The following is a 22,119-nucleotide window of genomic DNA, read 5'->3' as shown; positions in this document are numbered from 1 at the left end:
GTTGTTACATAAGAAAATTTTGATTAAGAAACTCCACACCAAAGGTATTAAGGTGAACTTTTACCTTAAACCTTTAAAACTTGGACATTTTGCTCCTCTTTTCTCTTGCAGAAATATTCTTTATTATTGTCACAATGTCTTTATTATTGTCATAAATGTCTGATGTGTTCTTGGTGCTGTCAGGATGTATAGGAACAGATCATTCTCCCCTAGATTATGCAGATCTAAAAGAAGCCATAAAACATCACACAGTTTTTTTGAAGTGTTCAGGCCAGGATTGGCTACTAACGGCACCCTCAGCATATTAATAGCTTTTGTAAGGGAAAAATGTATACACACTTTGGTATATAAAAATCAAATACCTGAATGGTTTTACAAGAAAATTTTCTAGTGAGAAAATTGTTCATAATTACCCGTTGAACTTGAACTATTGGACATGCCTACTGTTGGGCTGATGTGATTCAATGTGGCTCAATTCAAATTTGACCTAATTTACATAGGTGTAAGGTACTTTGAATTATTTTCAGTACTTTGAGAAAGCTCTGAATAAGTTAATTGAAAAAAGTCCATTTATGAGCTGCAAGGATGATTCTGCAAGGATGCTGAGCAGAATTTAAAATACTGAAAAAAGGAAATGAATTTAAATCACTACTGTTTCTTTTCAGTTCTCTGCTGCTCAAGGAAATAGTTTAGATTCTTCTCAAACTGCTAGATCTTACTGCCATCATGGTCTCTATGCCTAGACCTGAAAGGCATCACTGCACATCAAGAAATCTTTTCTTGCTTATCTTAAGCTCACATTTATGTCACTTTCACCTTTTTATCCAGCATAATATTCCAGATCTGAAATTACACCAAGACTTGAAAAGCCAGATAACAATCTAGTACTGTTATCCAATATTTCTCACCACAAAAATATCCTGTTTGTGGAGAGAAATTTTAATGGCTAATAATTGAGACTCTTCAGTTATTTTCAGTCATGAATATGACAGTATTTTGTAGACTCATGGATTTTGAAAACATTTAAGAGCCCTGTACTCACGTTTTATGGTGGGGAAGATATGTCTATTGTAACTAAAATATTGTTACTGATACAGAATTCAATTTTCTAACTTTGAACACCATCTCAATGGGTCGCCATCTCAAGAGCAAGGTAATTCCCTAGGAAAATGAAAATCTACCTCTGTTTGCTCAATGTAAAAAAATGAATGAACCCCCCCCCAAAAAAAAAAAAACAAACAAAAAACAAAGAAAACCCTAAAAAGGCACCTCATTTCTCTATGGTATTTAGAATTGTAAAATGAACTACACTTTCCAAGTTAGATATTCAGGAGATTAATCCATCAAAATCCAATATGAATAATTTGTTGTCATAATGTCAGTGAAAGAATGATTGTGCCTAGGCTGACTGAGAACTCTAATTGGTTTTGTACTTCAGGGATATGAAAAACAGTCCAAATATAATGTTTAAAAACTGTAGTCTCTTTCAGAATGGGATTAATTTCTTTATTATATATTAATATATGTTTGAATGCCTGATGGTTCCATGATGGTAGAAATATGATCTCAGGGTTTTTTTTCACCTGGGACCTGTTACAATGATGGACTTTTGTAGCTTATGAATTAAGCAATAGTTGACATTTTTGTTTAAAAATGGATGATGGATAATTCAATAATGGATAGTGAGTCTTCTACATTGCTAAATAAAAAGGGATGTAGGCCTTCATATTACTGTAACTGCCTTTGTCTATACCCTTTGATTAAAACATTTCATGGTCCCAGTTCAAATTTTCTCCAAGTAAAAACTAGTCATGTTCAAGAAAAACAAAAAAATGTCTAGTCATTCATCTGGAATTCTCTCAGCAAAATCCCTAAGCAACTGAGACATCGTCAAATTTTCAGAATCATAGATCATTCTGTCCTGAAAAATCCCTTTGCATTCACAAGCCAAAGTATATGTGATGTGTCTGTTTCATGCCATAAACATGCCACAGCGGGAGCCTGAGTCACAGTCCTCATGCTATTTCACACATTTTAGAGCAGACAGAAGTGTCTGTGAAATAGCAATGTTGTAGAGTAAGTGGAACCAGGTAGCATCCAGAAGCCACATCTGGATTTCTGCTTTAGCAGTACCAGGGCATAAGTCATGAATGATCCCTGAGACCATTATATTCATTAAATTAATTTAGACTGATTAATTTAACAGATTAACTTTTACCCATCACACCTGGCAGTCCATCAAACCATGCACAAATACATTACAGGTTTGTGGGTGCTGCAGATCATTCTCAACAGTCAGTTTGGAGGCAGCCACTGTATTTTGGAGAGTGAGTTTTATTGTACACAGAGAGACAGAATATACCAGCTGACTTAAGACACTCACACTGTTTACAAGCATGTATTTATACCAGGAAATCTAGGTCCAAATGCTGTAGGACAGTGTGACAAGTGCAATCTATTCTAGAAGAACCTAGTACTAAACAAAGTGAGCACAATCAAAGCCCATAAGTTAATCTTGTATTTAGGAACTGTCTTGGCCTCTTTTTATATGAAATCATGATTGTATCCACACTTACTTGCTATTATTAAACACTTATGGCACATAATAGTGGTTTCTGACATAAGAAAATTTTAATTTCTAAATGAACTATTTGAGTTTTCTCAAAAATTTGGTATTTTTTTCTCTTTGTTTAGGATTTTATCTTATATATGAGAAGGGTGCCTATGAAGAAAAACCCATTTAAGAGTACACAGACTTAAAACTATTAAAATATTTACATGTATTTTGAAAAATAAAAAACAAACCCAAAAATAAAATCAAAGCCCAAAATCAAAACCTATAGTTTCAATAGAATTTGAGTACAGACATATAATTCAAAAGGGGAGAACAAAGGATAATATTGCTGTTAACTGCAATATAGACAGAAAAGGATTTAGGAGATATGCAATTTTATACCCACATTTATAATAAATGGTTGATACTGACAACATGCTTCCTTAACCATCTTGTATAGTATATTCTGTAACAGCCACTTTATGTGATAAAGCACTTGACTGGTTCATCAGACTTATGAGGACACCTTTGAGAGCTCTGTCTTGCAACACGTTCTTTCTCTGCTAAATTTGTAACCAATATTTGCATAGAAACAATGCAGTGGCTCTATTCACAAGAGAGTAGTTTCACTGCCGCTACATTTGCACATAATGTCCCTGCCAATAATTGTGCCTGTTGTGTTTTGCAGGAAATAATCCTGGTTTTTGTGATGATCCAGGAGTACCAGCCCATGGGTCTAGACTAGGGGATGAATTCAAAACAAAAAGTCTGCTACGTTTCTCATGTGAAATGGGTTATCAGCTACGAGGGTCTGCGGAGAGAACGTGCTTGCTTAATGGCTCCTGGTCAGGTATCCAGCCTGTGTGTGAAGGTGGGTATTGATACAGTGGCATTTTGACACCATTGACACACTTCCAAATGACTTTTTATTCTTTGATTGAAAAATTTTGTTAGGCAGAAATATGCTTTCATAACATTCTGCAGAAAGGTGATATAAAAATGTTTACAAGCAGTTCATGTTTTGCTTAAATACTTACATCTAAACTGCTAAAGTTTTGGAATATATATTTATAAGAAGTTTGTGAGAAAATAATTTTAGTTTAAAAATAATTAGCCTGGAAATAAATAATAGACACCTGAGTTAAAGGTTAAAAAATAGTTTGATTGAAGAGATATGAAAATGGAGTGATAAATAAATCTGTCGTCTGTTATTTAATAATAAAGAACTTTCCATCTTCTCTTTCTATGTAATATCTATGCATCAGGGACTGAATAAATGATAAAATAAAGTTGCATAAATGAATATATAAATTAAGTATAAATAAATAAATCAGTGCATATTTCTCAACAGAAGATAGTCTATTTTCTAATGAGATATTTTTATGCTGCCTCTTTCAGAAGAAATGCAACAAAAATATTTCTGGAATCACATTTTAAAACCAGATAAAAAACATAATAAAGAATTTTTACATTTTTTGTGAAGTTAAAATTGGGAAGCAGTAATAGAGGACTTGAAATTCAGTTTTATAATGACTGCTCATTTTCTGAGAATGTTTGAAAAATTGCTTTATCTAAGTCATCAGAGTTAATGGATTCTGTAGTATCTGTTGTCTCCTAAACTAGGTGATAAAATGGAAGATAAAACAAAATATTTGTTACAATTTTTTTTGCCTAAACCTTTATTCTGAGAACAATTACTCTTTTGCAGTATTTTTCAGCACAAACTAATCTTCTGTCAGTGCAGATAGCATTATAACTGTATGAAAATGGCATTGGTCACAGGATCAGTATTTGAATCATTATTTTCAGCAGAAAACTGAAGTTTTGCAGTATCTTTTCTGCTTGCCCTACATGAAGACATTAACTATAGTAGGACAGCAGAAGTCAGTGGCAATTATTAGTGTTTTAAATGCTGCTTTTTTCCAGCTTTAATCATAGTGTTTGCTTCAACCTTGTCTTTTCAGAAAAAAAAAGAAAAAAAAGAAAAAAGCCTCTTTTTTTTTTTCCATTTTTATATAATCCTTCAATTGTTTCCTATTTATTCTCAGTAACAATGAAATTAGGAGAAGGACATTTATTCATTCCCACAAATTCAAGTTACAACCTTTTGAATTTTTCTCTTCACTATTTGAAACTTTTAAACTTAAAAAGTGATTAAAAATTGATTTTAAAAAGCCATTAAGGCATTGTTTCAAACAGAAATGGTAGACAAATGTTTAATTGGCACATTGTATTTGTTTTAATCACAAAACCTAAGAGTGTTATATTTTAATTATTAGATTATAACTATTATGTTGGGAGCCATCCAGCAGGTGCACCTGCAGCAGGTCCAAGTCTTTCTTCTGCTGGGGATCCCAGCGATGGATGCAGTACTCTAGGTGGGGGTCTCAAAAGATTGGAGTTGCTAGAAAAGTTGTTAGGAAAACTCAAAACAAAACCCCAAATTATTTTAATGATTTTAATGATTGGTTGGTCCACTGGGAAAAAAAACAACCTGGCCTTCCAAAAAACCCTAACATGTAATCGAAGTAATCAAGTTAAGCCACTGTCAAATCTTGAACATATGAAGCTGAAACATAATTATTGCCTTAAAGAATTGATAAAGATGCCCAAAAGATATGGAGACCAATACAGAATGTCTGTTCCTTTCTTGATTTAAAAAATAAATCAACAAGAAGCTCACAATTTACTGTTTATTCGTTTTTACAATTGAAAAAGGAGATACCAGAAGACAGGAAGAGAATAGAAAAATGTGCCAAAAGGCAAAACAGAGGTACAGGTCTCTCAGAAAGCTTTGAATGAGCTTTATTTGCTGCAATGACTGTATTGGGTGGAGTAGAGCAAAAAGGGCAAAATATCTGAATCAGGAATTTGAAAAAAAAAGGAAAAAAAAGCAAACAATAATATTAACAAAGAGAAATAAAATGTTAATTCAAGAATATACCTATTACATATTTTCTCAGTAAAACTTGCTATAGGTGTTTTCAAAAACAAGCTATTAACCTAGTTGGTTTTTTCCTTTTTTTTTCATCCCAGTTAGTCACCTATCATCAAAATAATTTTTTTTTTAATCCCTTCTTTGCAGCTGTATCTTGTGGGAACCCTGGTACACCAGCCAATGGTATGATAATATACACTGATGGAATATTATTCTCCAGTTCAGTCATTTATGCCTGCTGGGAAGGTTACAAAACTTCAGGACTAACTACAAGACATTGTACTGCTAATGGGACATGGACTGGCACTGCTCCAGACTGCACAGGTCAGAAACAAATTTTCTTATCCTAAAGCTTTAACATAGTAACATCCAGCATTCCCATCGAAACATAGTAACATCCAGCCTTCCTATTGAAAATTAATTTTTTTGATAGATAAAATAACACATTTTTCCACAATCCTGTCTTTAATACCTGAATATTTTTGTATGTCTAAAGGTACATGCCCTTATAATACATGCTAGATGCTACCATAACTATCTTCTTAAGATGGCTACATAGGTAACTTTATTGTATTTGTTTACCTCAGAAATGTCAATGTGATTATATTAATATTTTTTAGAATAATGCTGTATTTAGCTGTTCCTTTAGAGTTTCCTTTAGCATTTTTTCCTTTTTTTTCCTTGTGGCTTATGCTTAGAGAAGGAAGTTCTGGTAGCTCAAAATCAAATTTTGTGTAATTGGATGCATTACTGTGCCACTTTTTATTGTAAGCCAAATGAGTCAGAATTGATCAATCACCATTCTGCTAAGGACCAAGAATCAGGGAGCAGCAAGGCTGGGCTATTTCATCAGGTAAGGTGAGCAGGGACCAGAGGAGTGCTACAAGGCAAGCAGGGCTAGTGGCTTCACTGACAAAGCCAGACTCACAGTACATCAGTATTTTTATAAGCACACACACACACAAAAGAAATCTATAAAAAGGGAAAAAAAGAAGCATTTCATAACTCTGCTGAAATGGCATTGCACCATCAACTTCAGGCTTGATGTGACAAAGATCTCAGTTTGAAAGGAGAAAACGTCTGTCAAAACTACCACCAACAGTCTGTAGGACCTGTGGAGGCTCCTGTGCATGCCAGATGAGACTACTGTGTTAAAGGAATATGATATTTGGGCCATGGTATTGAAATGCCTCAGAAAGATCACTTTCTTGACAGAAACAAAATTTTTCTTCACAGAAACAAAATTTTTCTTGTATTGTAAACTAAAAGAAAGGACATCAGGTATGCATGGTTATATATTTATAAAACAAAAATCCTTTTTTCCTTTCTTCACTAGTGATTAACTGTGGGGATCCAGGTGCATTAGCAAATGGCATTCAGTTTGGAAATGATTTTACCTTTAATAAGACAGTCAGCTATCAGTGCAATCCAGGCTATCTGATGGAGCCTGCAAGTTCATCTACCATGCGTTGTGTAAAAGACAGCACTTGGAACCAGAGCAAACCAATTTGCAAAGGTGAGCTTTTGAATTTAACAGTGTACAAGTAATGTTTTGACACATATGTGATATTCACTAACTGCTGTCTTTATTTATTAAAAAAAAATCAAAATATTCTCTGGAATAATTGCTGTTCAAATGCAACTAAAACATTTGGATAAGTATTTCTGTAGAATTTATATTTGTTTTGCACATATGCTGTGATAGAATAGTAGTGAAAACAGTGACATTATTGACTAAAGTAGAAAATCACTCTGCGATAAATATTGTCAGAGTCCTTAGCTTAAAAAAACATGAATGTAGTAGCCATTTTCCTTTTTGGCCTATTTCTCTTGGATTAGATAGAAAAATTCTGTAACAGGATTCTGCAAACCAAGGTTTCTGTGAAAGATTCCCTTGTTGCAGTAGTGTAGCCATCATAAACAGCCAAAAACGTGCTTCACAAATAGCTAATTACAAGTGCTAGCAGGAAGGTCATAGGCTGATGAGGCTGAAAGACAAATAAGGCAGCCTGGTGAAAATTGTTAAAACAACTTCAGCAGCCCAGGGAGTAAATTTAACAGCCTAGGGCATCTTCTGCTTATAGAAGGCCTAGGGTGCCAACTCACCTAGCGCCACTTCACTGTGATATCTAAGTCTAGACTACTAATTAAATTTTGGCATATGTATTCAACTGACTGCATTTTTCTGCCATCAGAATTACTGCCTGAGTGATTTTATGGTTGTGGTCTTTGTTAAAAGAAATTATATGGAAATGTAAATGTGGACATTCCAGATTTCATCATTTTGGGCACCTTTATCAGAAGATGGAAAACATCAGAATAATTTCTTAGCCCCTACTTACCAATATAATTAATCACCATTGTGTGTAGAAAGCCTTAGAAAATGAGCAGGTGAATGAACAGTCATATTAAATAGTGCTGCAAAATTAGTTTAAAAGAAAATGCAAATATTTAGAGATTTAGAACCATAAAAACTTATTTATTGAAAGAAATAATGTTTACTGAATACCTTTACCTAGCTAGTAACCTGTTGCCCAAAATAATCATGAATGAATATGTAGGGAAAAAATATGAAACTAGGTAGCTATATACTCTTTGGGCTTCTAGCAACCTAGAACTCAGGGACTTCCTAAATCCAGAGCCTTTATTTTTGTTTTTAAATTAGTTTTCTGTCTATTACAGACTGCTATGTCAACACGTGTGTCCTTTGTTGGAACAATAGTTGGAAATAACTTTTTTTAGATTCAAACCTATGAGGGCATATTATATTTTGTATTCCTAAACCCTATAAATTCTTGGAATTGTAACTTTTCTTTTTCTGACACAGCTATTACTTGTGGGCCCCCTCCAGCAGTACTGTATGGGAAAGTGGAAGGATCTGATTTTCGTTGGGGTGCTAGTGTGAGTTACAGCTGTGCAGAAGGCTATCAGCTGTCCAACACAGCTATTCTCTCCTGTGAAGGGCGAGGAGTTTGGCGGGGAGACGTCCCACAATGTTTGCGTAAGTTTTCAGGGTACAGTTGCGTTGGGCTTCACCAAAGCTACAATTGGTTCTCTTGGGCTACAGTCACAGAATCACAATTTAAAAATGACTCAGCTTCATCAGGTAATATATGAATTACTGCAGGATTCTCCTTTCTTGTACCAAAGAGCTTACCTTCATAAGAAATTTGAGTGTCTGTGCCCATTAAAGGTCACAGTCTTCTTCCTTTCCCCCAAAGTCACCGCAATCTCTTGTTACCTAATTGCACCCATCACCATTTGCCTTACTGGTAATCCTATTGGTTGTTCTGAATTTGACTTGTGGTGATCATGACTGGAATATTCCCTTACACTTTTCCTTTTATTTTCTTCCCTGTTTCCATTTCCATTAACAGGTGAAAACAAGGATGCTAACCCTTAAGCTCATAGCTCATAGCTTTTCTAAGCATTTTTTTTTCTTTCTGAAGACAAGTACATACCCTCATATCTTGCTTGTATTTATTTTTCAGCATTTTCTAAATCTGTCAACTCAACTCTTTGAGCGCTTGAAATCTCGTTAGGACCCTGATAAACATTTTGCCTTTTATCTAATTGAGGCAAAAATTTGCAAACTTCTCATTTGAGTGCATCAAATGTGGAAAAATTGTTTTATTTTTAAGCATTGCAATATTGCATTGTCTACTTCAGGATTATTTTGTCATCCAAATCTAATCAATATTTAAGTGTCTCACTTAAAAGCTCTATTTTTCCAGGTTAAATTCTACACTTACAATAGCTATAACAGTGACAATTTATTTTAAATTGCTGTCAAGAATTTAGGAGATCTAAAGTCCTACACAGATAAATGAACAGAGCATTTATACTCATATCCAATATGCCTGCCTTGCATGTAAAATGATGTAGAATACTTCAGGTTAAAGCATGTACAGATTTTAATACCTTTTTTTCTTTTCATTTCTATGTATCAGCTGTGTTTTGTGGTGATCCTGGTACTCCAGCAGAAGGACGCCTCAATGGAAAAAGTTTCACCTACAGATCTGAAGTTAGCTTCCAATGCAGACCTCCTTTTATTCTGATAGGCTCTTCAAGAAGATTCTGTCAAGCAGATGGCACTTGGAGTGGAATTCAGCCAACATGCATTGGTAAGAAACTACCACTAATGCATGTTCTACTGAGAATATTCTTGAAAAAATATTACACTATCATAAATCTAGCAATTAGCTATCCAAGTATAGAAAAGATCTTTGTAATATAAAAATAACTAGTTTAATAAGGTTATATTTTGAGTATAAATACTATAGGATAAACACAATCACATATGAAGCCATTTGTATATTTACAGGGTTGTTTGTCTGCTGAAAATTCAGAACGTCAATAAGTGCAAGTGCATAAATTTGTTCCATCTATTTTTAGAATCTCTTGGATATGCAGTAGACTGTGGCAGATTAAAGACCAGATTTTGTCACTGGAGTGTTAAAGGCATTTTTCAGAATCGATCCTAAATCAAAGTGTTTTCGACTTTGTGAACGCGGCTTGTACATCTCTGATCTTTTGAAATTCTGATTAATTCCCAAATACTCTTTTCTCATTGACTGCTGCACAACTAGTGGGCTTTTAGCATGTTATATCAATCAGATTGGCACCTTTAACTCCCACTGACATTGCAATTTGATCCCACTTGGGGTGACTTGCTAGAGAAAATTAGTTTAGTTTTATAATAAAAAAATTCTCTTTGATATTTCTAAACAGACATATTCAGATGTAGATTATAGGCTGTTTATATATTTTGTCATGGCTGAGATATTGGCTGTGTTGAAAGAGCTGGGCACTCTGAAAAACGGTTGTAGTCATGATTATTGAAAGCAGCCTGTCTTTTTAAATGAAGACATAACAGTTTGTATGAATTAAAAACTTCTCTCTATAGTTTTTGCAAACTGGGAAATCATCTTACACCTATATTTTGCAACAGAGGCAAGAAGGCTTGAAAAAGCTAATTTTCAGGTCTGATGCAAAGAATCAACTTTGAAAATGTAATATTCAATTTCTGTTTATATTTTATATAGTGTAATATAGAAGCACATGGAAAGTAGTTCATCAAAGATACAACTTTTTCTTTTGCATCATAGTTTTTATGTTATTGTAAAAGGAAAATATTAGATCATCTAACATATTTACAGATAAAATTTCTAAGCAATTTGAAGGTTAAGAACGGTGAACAATACCTAGAACTAGACCTGAAAAAAACATATAGTGGAAGCTTTTCTGGTTTTTGGTAGCAATGGTTTCCTTAGAATACTTTGTGAAGTCTTACTTTGGGTTCTTCAGATGAGACCTATCTTAAAAATTCAATTCAGCTTCATGTCTATTATTAGAAATAGAATTCTAGCTGTTGATAATTTTTAAAGTTCCTGAGCTGTTCAAGCATCTTGACATCAGGAGTATGTTTGCTTTTCATTCTTACACTTTAGGTCAACATCCACCTAACTTTTGAAGCCTTTGGTAAATATCAGTCCAGTTGAATTTTTATGCTCTACTGATGGTCAATATTGAAAATGAGAGTTGGCCAAGAGTGAAATGAAATATCACAGTTTTGTAAATGATAAGTTCAATTTTTGCTCTACAGAAAACTAAAAATTGTTACAGATGAAGTATGTGTTCTTCATAATTCAGTGTCAGCACACAGCAGACTCGGTTGCCTAGAGAGAATCACATACTACAGAAAAATTCATTGGATGAAGTTCTGTGCTTCTAACTGGTGGATACGACTGGGCAACTCCAAAGCCACCACCAGAATATGAGCATTACTGAATGAAAAAATAGTTCCAGGCTGCTTTAAATTACTCTCATGAAAGAGAACAATCAGTTTTAATCTGTTGGCATGTGCTTTTTTTATTGAGCGAAATTTTATTCTCCAGCAACAACTGAGGTGGTGCTCCATTAGAAACTTGCTTTCTTTGTGGCATAGAAAAGAAGCCTATACAAAAATAAAAAGTATTTCCTTGCTATAAGAAAGCAGGCTGATTATGGGTTTGGGGTTTTTATTTTATCAGATTTTTTGCATTTGAGGAGTTCTGGTTGTTTTATTTTGGGGGTGGTTTTTTTAGAAATACTTATCATTAAGCTGTTCGCTTGAAATAAAGAAAATATAAAAATTTCTAAAGATTTCTCTATGTATTCCAATTGAATTTTGAGTAGTGAAATATACTATGGATTCAAAGAGATTTAAATGGATATGATTGCTAAAAATTAATGCAACCCTATCTGTAAAGTCTGCACTACCAGAAATACCTGCAAAAACATTTTAAAAAAATGACAGAGTGCTGAAACAAATTACTATGATATACCTGGTAATTTAGTTGGAAATACTAGTGTAATATATAGAAAAACACACATTCAACTAAGAATTGAATTCTTGTCATCACTAGACATTGATGGAATGATTTAATCTTTGCAAACAGTTTTAGAGTCTTTTTTTCATGCCGTAATAATATGTGTTTCACATTTTGCATTAGATCCAGCTCACAATACATGTACAGACCCTGGTACTCCACATTTTGGAATACAAAACAGTTCCAGAGGTTATGAGGTAATTTTTAAATTATTATTTATTAGCTTTCTAAAGTGAAAATGTATTTAATAATTACATCAGAAATTTAATGAGAAACATTTTTTGTAGTCTTAAATGTCTGATGCAAACTTTGAGAAATTTCCACCCTCTTTTCAATAAAAACTCATTCTTCATGCCAAGCTTTTTTTAAAACATTCAGCTTTAAGAAAGAACTTCTAACCCTGAAATATATCATGCATTCAATCCTTTAGGAGACTTCAGTATGGAAGGCTATTTGTAAATTGATTACTTAATATGATATGACATAATATAATTACCTTGCTTTATGATAATAATTCCTTCATACATTGATGAATAGTCAGTAAATACCTAACAACTGAAGACCTGCGTGATTCAAAGGCCATGTAGTCCTTGACAAAATAGTCAGCAAGTGGCTTTTTAAATTAGAAATCCATGCTATATTTTATTCAGTCAGAGTAGATAAAATTATTCTGTGTTGTGTCCAGGTTCTCTGTGATGAATATCCTTTCTATAATTTCCAAATTCCTCACAGGTGGTTAGTTCAATGAGTGAGAGGCAGAAAAGTACTAAGGAAATAACCGTAGATGCAACAATGACCAATCCACAGTCATTATATAGACTGATAAACTTTATGTGGATAGGTCTTTCAGGTATAAACATGTGTGACTGAAATTTAAAATAAGTTCTTTTTGGGTTTGCTGCTTATTTCTGAGCCTGGGGCAGTGTGCCCATTGTGACCAAATTAGTAGAACTGTTTTCCAAAACGTCCTTTCTGTAAGTTCCTCTGGTTCCTCTCTCTCCTACAATTTTCTGTCTTCTGTTGCTGTGGCTGTCAGCTCTTTTCTTCACCTTCTGCTCCTGCCTAGCTCACAGATACTGAGGCGCTGCTCCCTGAGCCACATCCTGTGGCCTTACCCAAGGCCATTCTGCTTCCAGTAATAGGTGCAGCTGCCTTTCTGATGTCTCATCTTGATCCTGTACCCATCCCCATTTTCTCTTTAAAAACAACTCCAATCTTTGCACCTTCTTTTAACAGGGGGTTGTTTTCTTTTTTCTTCCCCTTTTCTCTGCCTCACAATTGTCTTTAATAATTGTCCTGGCCAATTCACTGTTCTGCTGTCTGTTATTCATGTCTATATAGACTGATCTTTTCCCATTCACCTCTAGAGGCCATAGTAAGTCTTCCTCTGTTGTGCATTAAGTCTTTCTCCAGTGTTCACTCTCAGAGTGCTAACTTGTACCACAACATGGAGACTTCTCTCTAGTGGCTACAGAACTAGATTTTGGGGGTCTTCATACATTATTCATGGGCTTCCTGTTTGTATTACATAGCCAAGCTTTTATAAAACACTTTTCAGCAATCTTTCCTCATTATAGAGTACAGTGTGATGATTGGCAGCTAGTCTTTGTAGGGTTTTCCCATCTACCAGCATCCTGTCTTGCCCCATTCATTCTTTGCCTTTTGTGCTTGCCTACACTGTGACTTATAAATAGCCCCAAAGTTTTTCATCCAAGTATTATACAAAGAGCGTGCTTCTTTCATTTTAACTTTTACTAGTAAAATGAAAAAGCAGTATAGCTCTTTAACTACCTTGAAACTCTCTTACTTTTTGCTTGATCTTTTGGAGCTCTGAGAAAAGATTTGCATCTCATTAGTACTGACAGATAGCAGAATTGGCACAAGTAAGATGACTTAGACTCAAGACTAGCCACACACTGTTCTACTCCCTATGAAAGACATACTGCATGTCCTTGACAGGATAGAGAGAATAATATGTTTTAAAAATAGTTAGAAAGACATAAATCTACAAAGCCATGTCACTAATATGACCTTTAAAAACACCAGCGATTTTCCCAAGCTACATCTGGGAGAAATGGTGTGCATTTGCTCAGCATCTGTCACGATAAACAGGTTTATATAATTGAGTATACAGATAGCAGGTAGCTACTTTTGAAAATGCTAATTTATTATTTTCATTGAAGTTCTTCTATGACATTTGCAGTGCAGAGCTATCTGCCTTTCTATAACTGCAAGCTCTTACTAATACACATTGATCACTGCTCATTTGCAACTTGTCTGTGAGATATGTTACTTTATTAATTTTATTTCCAATGATGTGAATTTTGTCTAATTTATTTATTTATTTACTTATTATTGACAAGATTATTTTATCCAAAACAAAAGTAATGCTTTACTGATTAGCCCCATATCATTAAATTACTTGGCCTGGAGTTACATTCTGGTTACTTTTGTCAGTACCATCAATATGTTCATTTTACTAGAACTCTCCACACAATCTCTTTCTCATCTCTTAGGAAAATTCTTTCTCACCTGCAATTTTGTTTGTAGTTTTCATGCATTTCTATTCCCAGTTGAAATCTAAAGAGCATTTTCTCAGTTATTTTTACATTTTCTTTTGAGAAAGGTCATATCATATTTGACCATAGGAATGTTTTCCATGACTTCACTCTACTAGTTGAACATCTCAAATAAAACTTAATAGTAATAAATGCAGTGTAAGAAGTTTTCACCTGGAGTTTTCTATAGTGAAGTATTTGTAGATGAAACAGTTCTTTATAGTTTTTTCTTTTCATTCTAAAACCCCTCATACTTAGTCAAATTCACACAACGAAAAACCTTTGAAAGTGACTCTATAGTCTATCAAAACATATGCAGTGATATACAGGAAAGAGAGGCATCTCAGGCATTTACTTTGCTTCTCACACTGAAAAACTAATCAGCAGAAATGTATGAATATAATGATTTTCCATGTGAACAGTCAGTATTTTCCACATATTGCTTTTAAATAAGATTACGAAAGAATCAGTTCTTCAACTATTTCATCACGGTAAAAAAAAGAAAAGAAAGTGTAACTCTAGAAACTGTAAAAAGTGGCCAATTTTATTTTTGAAAAAAAACTCTATTAACTTACCACTGTCTTGATATCTGACTACACATGATGGATCCTTCTTCTGCCTAACATTCTTGTTTGATCCTCAGGTTGGGAGCACAGTCTATTTCAGATGCAGAAAAGGTTATCATATTCAGGGATCTACCACTCGTTCTTGTCTTGCTAACCTAACTTGGAGCGGCATACAATCTGAATGCATTCGTAAGTCTGGTTTCTATCCTAACTTACAACAGGGTGCAATTTTAAGAGTTACAAAGTGATACATGTGGAAATTTGTGACAAATTATTTGCTACAAAGATGGGTAACTTTATCTAAAACATACTTTTAAATGTTTTATTTGTTGTTGTTCCCTATTCAAAGACCAAAGGTGTATTTGGGGTATTACTTTGAAGGAAGATTTTTCAGATTTTTCAAATGAAATTCACAATAATTTTATCAGTTTTATTTAAAAAATCTGTTATAGTTAACCTACTGCATTAGCTACTTTAATTAAGCTAAAAATATTTTTGTGTGTGTAATGGATTAATAAAGAATGGAAAGTGACCTGAAATATGCATGGAAATATTTTGTTGCCTAGTATTTTGTGAATCATAAACTAGAACTCAGCAAAACCCGTCTTTCCTGGGCTATACATGGTTATGCAAATTTCTTACAGCTCTGTGTGATTTGGAGGACATCAAATAATTATTGTATTAAAATACAATGACCTAAGCTGAAAGTAATTCATTACAATGACTTTAGATTCTTATCCTCTTTTAAATTAACTTTGGGTTGTAGTGAGTGAGTACCATGTGGTACAAAGAAGCATACTGAGCAACCAAATCTATTATAGTTAATGCCTATGACAAAACGTTCTTGTGGAACCTTTATTTCAATTGAATTGCATTTATTTATCACACTAACCACTCTAATTTTCAGAACACAGATTGAAAATGATGCTTGAAGCTGTGACAGTGCAATAATTCACAGGACCAATCATTGTATCATGTACAATGGCATGTGCTTCCCCTCATTTTAACTGTTTTCTGATTCCTAGCATGATTTGATTTTGGTTTATTCTTTAAAAATGCACAATAGTATCATTTCCATCCCACAATAATATAACTATACACTCTGAGTATTACTTTTACAAGTAATAGCTACTTCACATTGCTAAAAACTATCCAGAGTTGCCATGCATTTATTTCAAATTGGATTGTTTAATTCTATGGAAACTGCTTACCGCTATGTTTTCTAACTGTAAAAACCCCTTTGCAGCTCATGCTTGCAGGCAGCCAGAAACACCAGCCCATGTAGATGTGAAAGCAATAGATCTTCCTACTTTAGGGTATACTTTGGTGTATACCTGTCAGCCAGGATTTTTTCTTGCTGGTGGATCAGAGCATCGGACATGTAAGCCAGATATGAAATGGACAGGAAAATCACCTATTTGTAAAAGTAAGTCATTACTCAAATGATTTCTTGGATACTACTGGGTTTTAATTAATTTTCCCTGAAATTTTTGTTTTATTTAGTAGTACTAATTTTTTCCACTTATGCATGGAACAACAGCTTTTATTTTATGAAAGAAATAATGAAGAAATCAAAGTGAACATAACACCTAGAACTCATGGAAGAGGAAAAGGTGTGCAAGTGCACAGACACACAGACATCTTTACCCTTAACAACAGCTAACACAACCTAAACAATATTGAGTACTACTTTAGCTGCATTTGTCTTTATGTCACAGTCTCTGCACTATAATCCACTTTTATATCACTTTAGTGATAAAATTTCATATAATTTTCTAGAGTAAATCCAAGTATACAGTTATGAGGTCTGAATTTGATCTTCACACATAAATCAACATGGCTGTTAGTTCTCAATTCATAAAAACAAAACAAAACAAAATTAGAATATGAATAGAGGAAAAGTAGATACCATGGGAAAGTTTTTGCAGTATGATTTTTAATTTAAATATAATAAAGTGTCCTGAATAGTTATGATGTTTGAGCAATATTTATTTTTCTTTAATGTATGGGCAGACTTCCTTGATTCAGTGTTGTCATTTGGTCTACATATCAGAATTTATCTTTATTCTGTGTGTCTAAAGGATGATTTTTCATTGATACTGTATCATTAATAATTTGAGAAAAATTATCTTTTGGGTTTTTTTTTTTTTTATTTTATTTATTGAAGATAAAATGCAGTAAAGATTTCTATAAGATTGTCTTACAGTCTTTAGGTACCATTCTCACAGCATCCTACACTTTTTGTGCTTTCTTAGCATGTGATCAGTTTAATTAGTGAATTTCTGCTCCTAAAGAGAAAAAAAACCCCAGTATATAAGACCAAGTCTTCCAATGGGACACTATCCTTTCTAATGTGCCAAATGATGAGTTCAGAACTTGATCAGGATCAATGGACATGACTTTTCTGAGTGTACCAGAAATATAGCAAATTGCACTTTTTAATTCAAAAATTGTGACCCTTTCCCATGATATCTGATCCTGTTATATGAATCAAGCTATCTGGCTCTTGCTGGTTTGTGTCATAAATGCATCAGTCTTTCCTAACACAATTTTTACTATATTTAAAATACTATTATTCGTAATTAGATATAGTATTGTCCCTTCTATAAGGCTCTCTTTTATAGCACTGGGACTGATATAAACATTTTAGCCCTAAATGTATGAGATACTTAGCTAGCCAGACAGTTTTCCACAGTAAAATTGTTAATTACCTAAATTATTTTCTGATATTTTTGGGCAAGTGGATAAGTTAAACATGTAAAGTATTCAATACAAGTATTTCTGTTTTAAAAGTGAATCTACTGGATAAAAGATGATTGCATCCAACAGGTATTGTTTTAACATTTTATGAAAAAAAATACAAAAACCACACAAATATGTTCATGAAAATGATAATTTGTCTTTTTACTTGTAGGTAAAGGAGTGAGAGAAGTTAATGAAACAATAACTAAAACTCCAGGTTTGTATACAAGAAGAGCTTTAGATCTAAATAAATTAAATTGATTTACACCCAAGATTGTTATGGATAATAAAACTATTTCAAATATTTTAGTGAAGTATTTGTTACTAATTTCCAAGGAATATAAATGTTGAGGTCTTTCATAATAACAGATGATATGTGAAACCTACACAATGAAATTCTTTCACAAAGAACTTTTTTAAAATTTCTATAGTGCCAATTTTGTGAATTGCACAAAATCTCTTCTCAAACAGACAAAAGGAGTTTATGACACAAACCTCAGATTTGATGTAGTGTTATATCAGAGAGATTGCTATAATGGAGAGCCTTATAATGACTGTATCCAATAATTGCAGGGATTAGTTTCAGTCAAAGTTCTGCCCTTCACATTGCAAGTGCTGTAAGACGTATAAAAACCCCACCCCAAATCCAGTTTTGGAAATATTCTTGGCCATCATTTCACATAAACTCTCCATGTACTCCAATATAAGGTTTCCAAAACAATGTGGACCAGCAGACAGGTGGCAAGGCAGGCAAACATTATTGTTTGTACTGTTTGTAGTCATGAACATGTATGCAGTTAACCTATTCCTCCTGCCGGTAACAAAATAGACATATGCATCTGAGAAATCCTCATTCAGAAAATGAAAGTCCTAATTTTATTTATGAACTTATTCAACAATAAGCAGAGTTGTCACAAAATAAATGAGCTTGCAATTCTATATTTTGATTTTTAGCAACGCTGCAGGGAAAATAAGATTTATGGTTCACACTCATGGCAATTCACAGAAGGACTCTGTAGAGTAGATGGGATAAAAACGTATTTCTGCTAATAATTAACCTTTCTGGAGAGTTATTAGTGAGAGTGTCGGGTGAATCCATAAATGAGTTCTTCTGAGACACATTACTTCTACAGACTCACAATAAAAGAGGATATAGTGTTCATTCATTGTAATCAATATACAGTCTTCCTTTTTTGGAGGCTTCACCTCACCGAACACCTAAGGTATGCATTAATCTGCTACCACACAGGTTTTGAAGTTTCAGTGCCAAATTAAAATGTAGACCTAGTTTCCAAATATATTCACTATGCAGAGTGTCAGTATAAATTCACATAATACCATGTCCTTTATAACTAGTTTTTATAAGTACTATTTAAAAGCCATTAAAAAAGAATTAAATTCTGTTATTGAAAGTGCCAATAATAGTAAACAGAAAAGTGAAACTGTAACAAATACCAATAATTAAGAAGAAAAAGTTTTAAGTGGTTTTCAAAAAACAGCTGTGCACTATTTTTATGTGGTTTAAGATTGTTAATTCTCTTTGTTATAGAACAGTAGGTATTTTGAAACACTTTCTTTACCTTGTTATGTTATACCTTTCTTTACCTTGTTAAATCTGATACAATTTGCTTTGCTGCTATCTGTATTTTGGACAGAATTAAGTTAATATTGGTAAACTACAGTTTCTGTAACAGAATAGATTCATGTTCTGGTTTTTCACCTTTAGACAACTGAATGCAAGTTATATTTATTGGTTTGTTGGGGTTTTGTTTGTTTGGGTTTTTGGCGGAGCTAATGTCTTCGTAAGCAATAGTAAGCATTTTTACATGACTAAGTTGCAACTAAAGTATTCTTACAATATTCATGTGAGAATTAAGAACTATATTGCTATGTTTGGTTCCCACTGTTTTCACCGCTTTGTATAGTCTTCAAAATAATAGTTAGGAAGCTGTTTTAATGAGTAACCATGGATTTCCCAATTGTCATGTCCTGAGAACGATCAATGCAGCCAGTGCAGGATTAGAATACTAATAGCCAGTTCATTCTACTATTTTGCATTTGCCCACAGGGAGTGGGACCTTGTAAGTGCTCAGCACAACCGTCTCAGAGCCTCTCCAAAGCAGCATCCATGGGGACTGCAGCAATTATGTTTTAACGTTTAAAAAAACATTGCTGTGGAAGCAGTAATACAGTTTTTTTCCCCCCTGCTGATTCTGTTCATCTGCAAATGCAAATTCTGTAAATACTGAATCTGTGGTACTTTTGAAAAGCTGAACAGCTATTATCGATAGAGTTGTTAGACAAACTATGTTCTGAATGTTGTGGATGGAATGTGGTGAAAGTATGGAGTCCTTTCATAAAAGTATGGCATCCTTTATAAAAGTCTTACATAGTACCTCTCTGGGTCATACCACTAATACTAGATGTTCCCCTTCATTGGAATGTGTTAGAGACACAACTTTGATTAAAAATATAGACAAATAAAAATAATTGTAATATTTCTTTTTAGAATACCAAGTTTCAAATTTAGCTATGTCACTATTGTAGAAGAAATGAGTAGGAAGAAGAGTCTGAAAGACCCTTTACAGAATCCACATATTTGAAGAAATTATACAAATTCTAAGGACTGTGACATACCAATTGAAATGTAATGCTACAGATTTTTGGTAGTAAGTTGAGGTAACCTTGTCTAAAGCCCTACTGACTTTTACATAGGAAATGGATCGCTTCCAGTTATTAAAAGCAATTACGCTCAAAGCCATTTAATAGGTCTCTGCTCATTTAGAACCCAGTGATAGAACCAATAACATGCTAATGATGTTTTCAAATCATTCCACACTGAGCTTGAACATTTGCTTGTGACTTTTGCACAACTTTAAGGCAAAATATATGGAAGAAGTTATTTATCCTTTACTCAACAGTTAATCAGCTCTCTGATTTTCAGATGTCTTGCATGTCAAGTATTATTGCCCTGGGTTTCTTTCTTTATTCATTTTTGCAATAAGTGATTGGGTAGAGGAGGAAATAGCCGTGGAATTTTTAAAAATGGATACAGAGAATACCTGCACTGATGAATTTCCTTCAATAAAGACAGCTGCTTATATGTGCTCAGAGTTTGACAAAATAATAAAAAAAAAAAGCTATTATTTAATTTAAGATTTTAATGAGAAGAGTGTTGAAACACTTCTAATGTCAGTCTTTAGTTATTTAGAAAGTATCATTTGTAGTGGTCATGATAGTAAGGGTGAATTTTAATACTTGCTAGGGCTGTCATTTTGTCAAGATACGATGTGGTTAGTTAAACAATTTAAAATATGACATCTAATACCTAAATAATTTTTTTAAGTAGAGAGGAAAGATACCAATCACATAAAATAAATAATCCAAATGCATATACCTCCAATAATTCATGCTTCATTTTGTAGGATTTTTACTTCAGATAGTTCAAACTGCAGTTGTTGAGAAACAGCAGTTTATTTTAAATTAAAAAAATATTTCATTCTTTGAAAACTTAACTGTTCATAGGTGCAGTAATAGTGTATGGAAAAAAGCCTTGAAGTTTAAAAATGACTGATAAAACTGTACCAGAAATTCAGTCAATTCAGTTGAATATTCATTCATACTCAGTTTAAAATCATACAGTGCTGCTTCAATAGATCCATGAACCAAAAGGGATGGCCTAAGACAGTGTTTCCTTGCAGAAAACGCTGGTTTCAGAATACCTTTTCTTTTTTTAACTCATACCTTAAAGGTACAGGGCTTTAGGGGAGGAGTCTATTGTTTTTCATAGTCTTGAGGACTTCTGCTGAATCACACAAGCTATAAAGTGTGAGGTTATTTGAGAACGTGTACCATGATGGACAGGTGTAGTATATTACAGGCAATTGTGTGGAAAGGTTATTAGATATATTGTCTGTATTGTTGTTCAAAGTTTTGCTATAATACTTCCTTAGAAAAGTGTATTGATTTCTAAAAAAATTACGAGCTTAAGTAAGGCTAGAAAGATTGTTATTTCACTGTAGTTTACTTCTTCGTTTCTTTCCCCCCCCTCCCCCCCACTTCTTTTTAGTTCCTTCAGATGTGTTTTTTATAAATTCGCTATGGAAAGGGTTTTATGAATATTTAGGAAAAAGACAGCCTGCTACTCTCACTGTTGATTGGTTCAATACTACAAGCAGCAAAGTGAATGCTACATTCATTGAGGCCTCCAACATACAGCTCAAACTATCAGGTAGGTTCAGAATTTGGTGTTAAAGAAGTTATTCTAATTTTTTTTTTAATTTGTTCAGTTTTGATGCATTTTCATTCAAATGGAAAATGAAACAAAAACTTTATATTTTTGCTAAAAAAAATTTTCTTTTGCAAAAGGAAACGCTTTAATAAAATGGTC

At 33.5% G+C, this 22,119-nt stretch overlaps 1 protein-coding gene across 2 annotated transcripts in view; it reads left to right on the top strand.

Moving 5' to 3' along the window:
- Nucleotides 1-22,119, top strand: part of CSMD1 (CUB and Sushi multiple domains 1) — a 1,073,555-nt gene that overhangs the window by 1,036,938 nt on the left and 14,498 nt on the right. Inside the window, exons 57-66 of one of the 2 annotated variants that reach the window (XM_071442193.1) lie at nt 3,243-3,425; nt 5,640-5,816; nt 6,829-7,008; nt 8,320-8,493; nt 9,443-9,616; nt 11,987-12,060; nt 15,065-15,176; nt 16,234-16,413; nt 17,902-17,946; nt 21,799-21,960. In XM_071442193.1, coding sequence (XP_071298294.1) covers nt 3,243-3,425; nt 5,640-5,816; nt 6,829-7,008; nt 8,320-8,493; nt 9,443-9,616; nt 11,987-12,060; nt 15,065-15,176; nt 16,234-16,413; nt 17,902-17,946; nt 21,799-21,960 — 1,461 coding nt within the window. The remainder of the gene's footprint in view (nt 1-3,242; nt 3,426-5,639; nt 5,817-6,828; nt 7,009-8,319; nt 8,494-9,442; nt 9,617-11,986; nt 12,061-15,064; nt 15,177-16,233; nt 16,414-17,901; nt 17,947-21,798; nt 21,961-22,119) is intronic. The other variant, XM_071442195.1, reaches the window with a different exon arrangement.

The sequence above is a fragment of the Agelaius tricolor genome, unplaced genomic scaffold, assembly GCF_023055355.1.
Source record: "Agelaius tricolor isolate 1412-34295 unplaced genomic scaffold, bAgeTri1.0.p SCAF_1, whole genome shotgun sequence".
In the NCBI taxonomy this organism is placed as follows: Eukaryota; Metazoa; Chordata; class Aves; order Passeriformes; family Icteridae; genus Agelaius; species Agelaius tricolor.
Note: the sequence above shows the minus strand (reverse complement) of the source record. Positions and strands in the feature narration are given on the sequence as shown.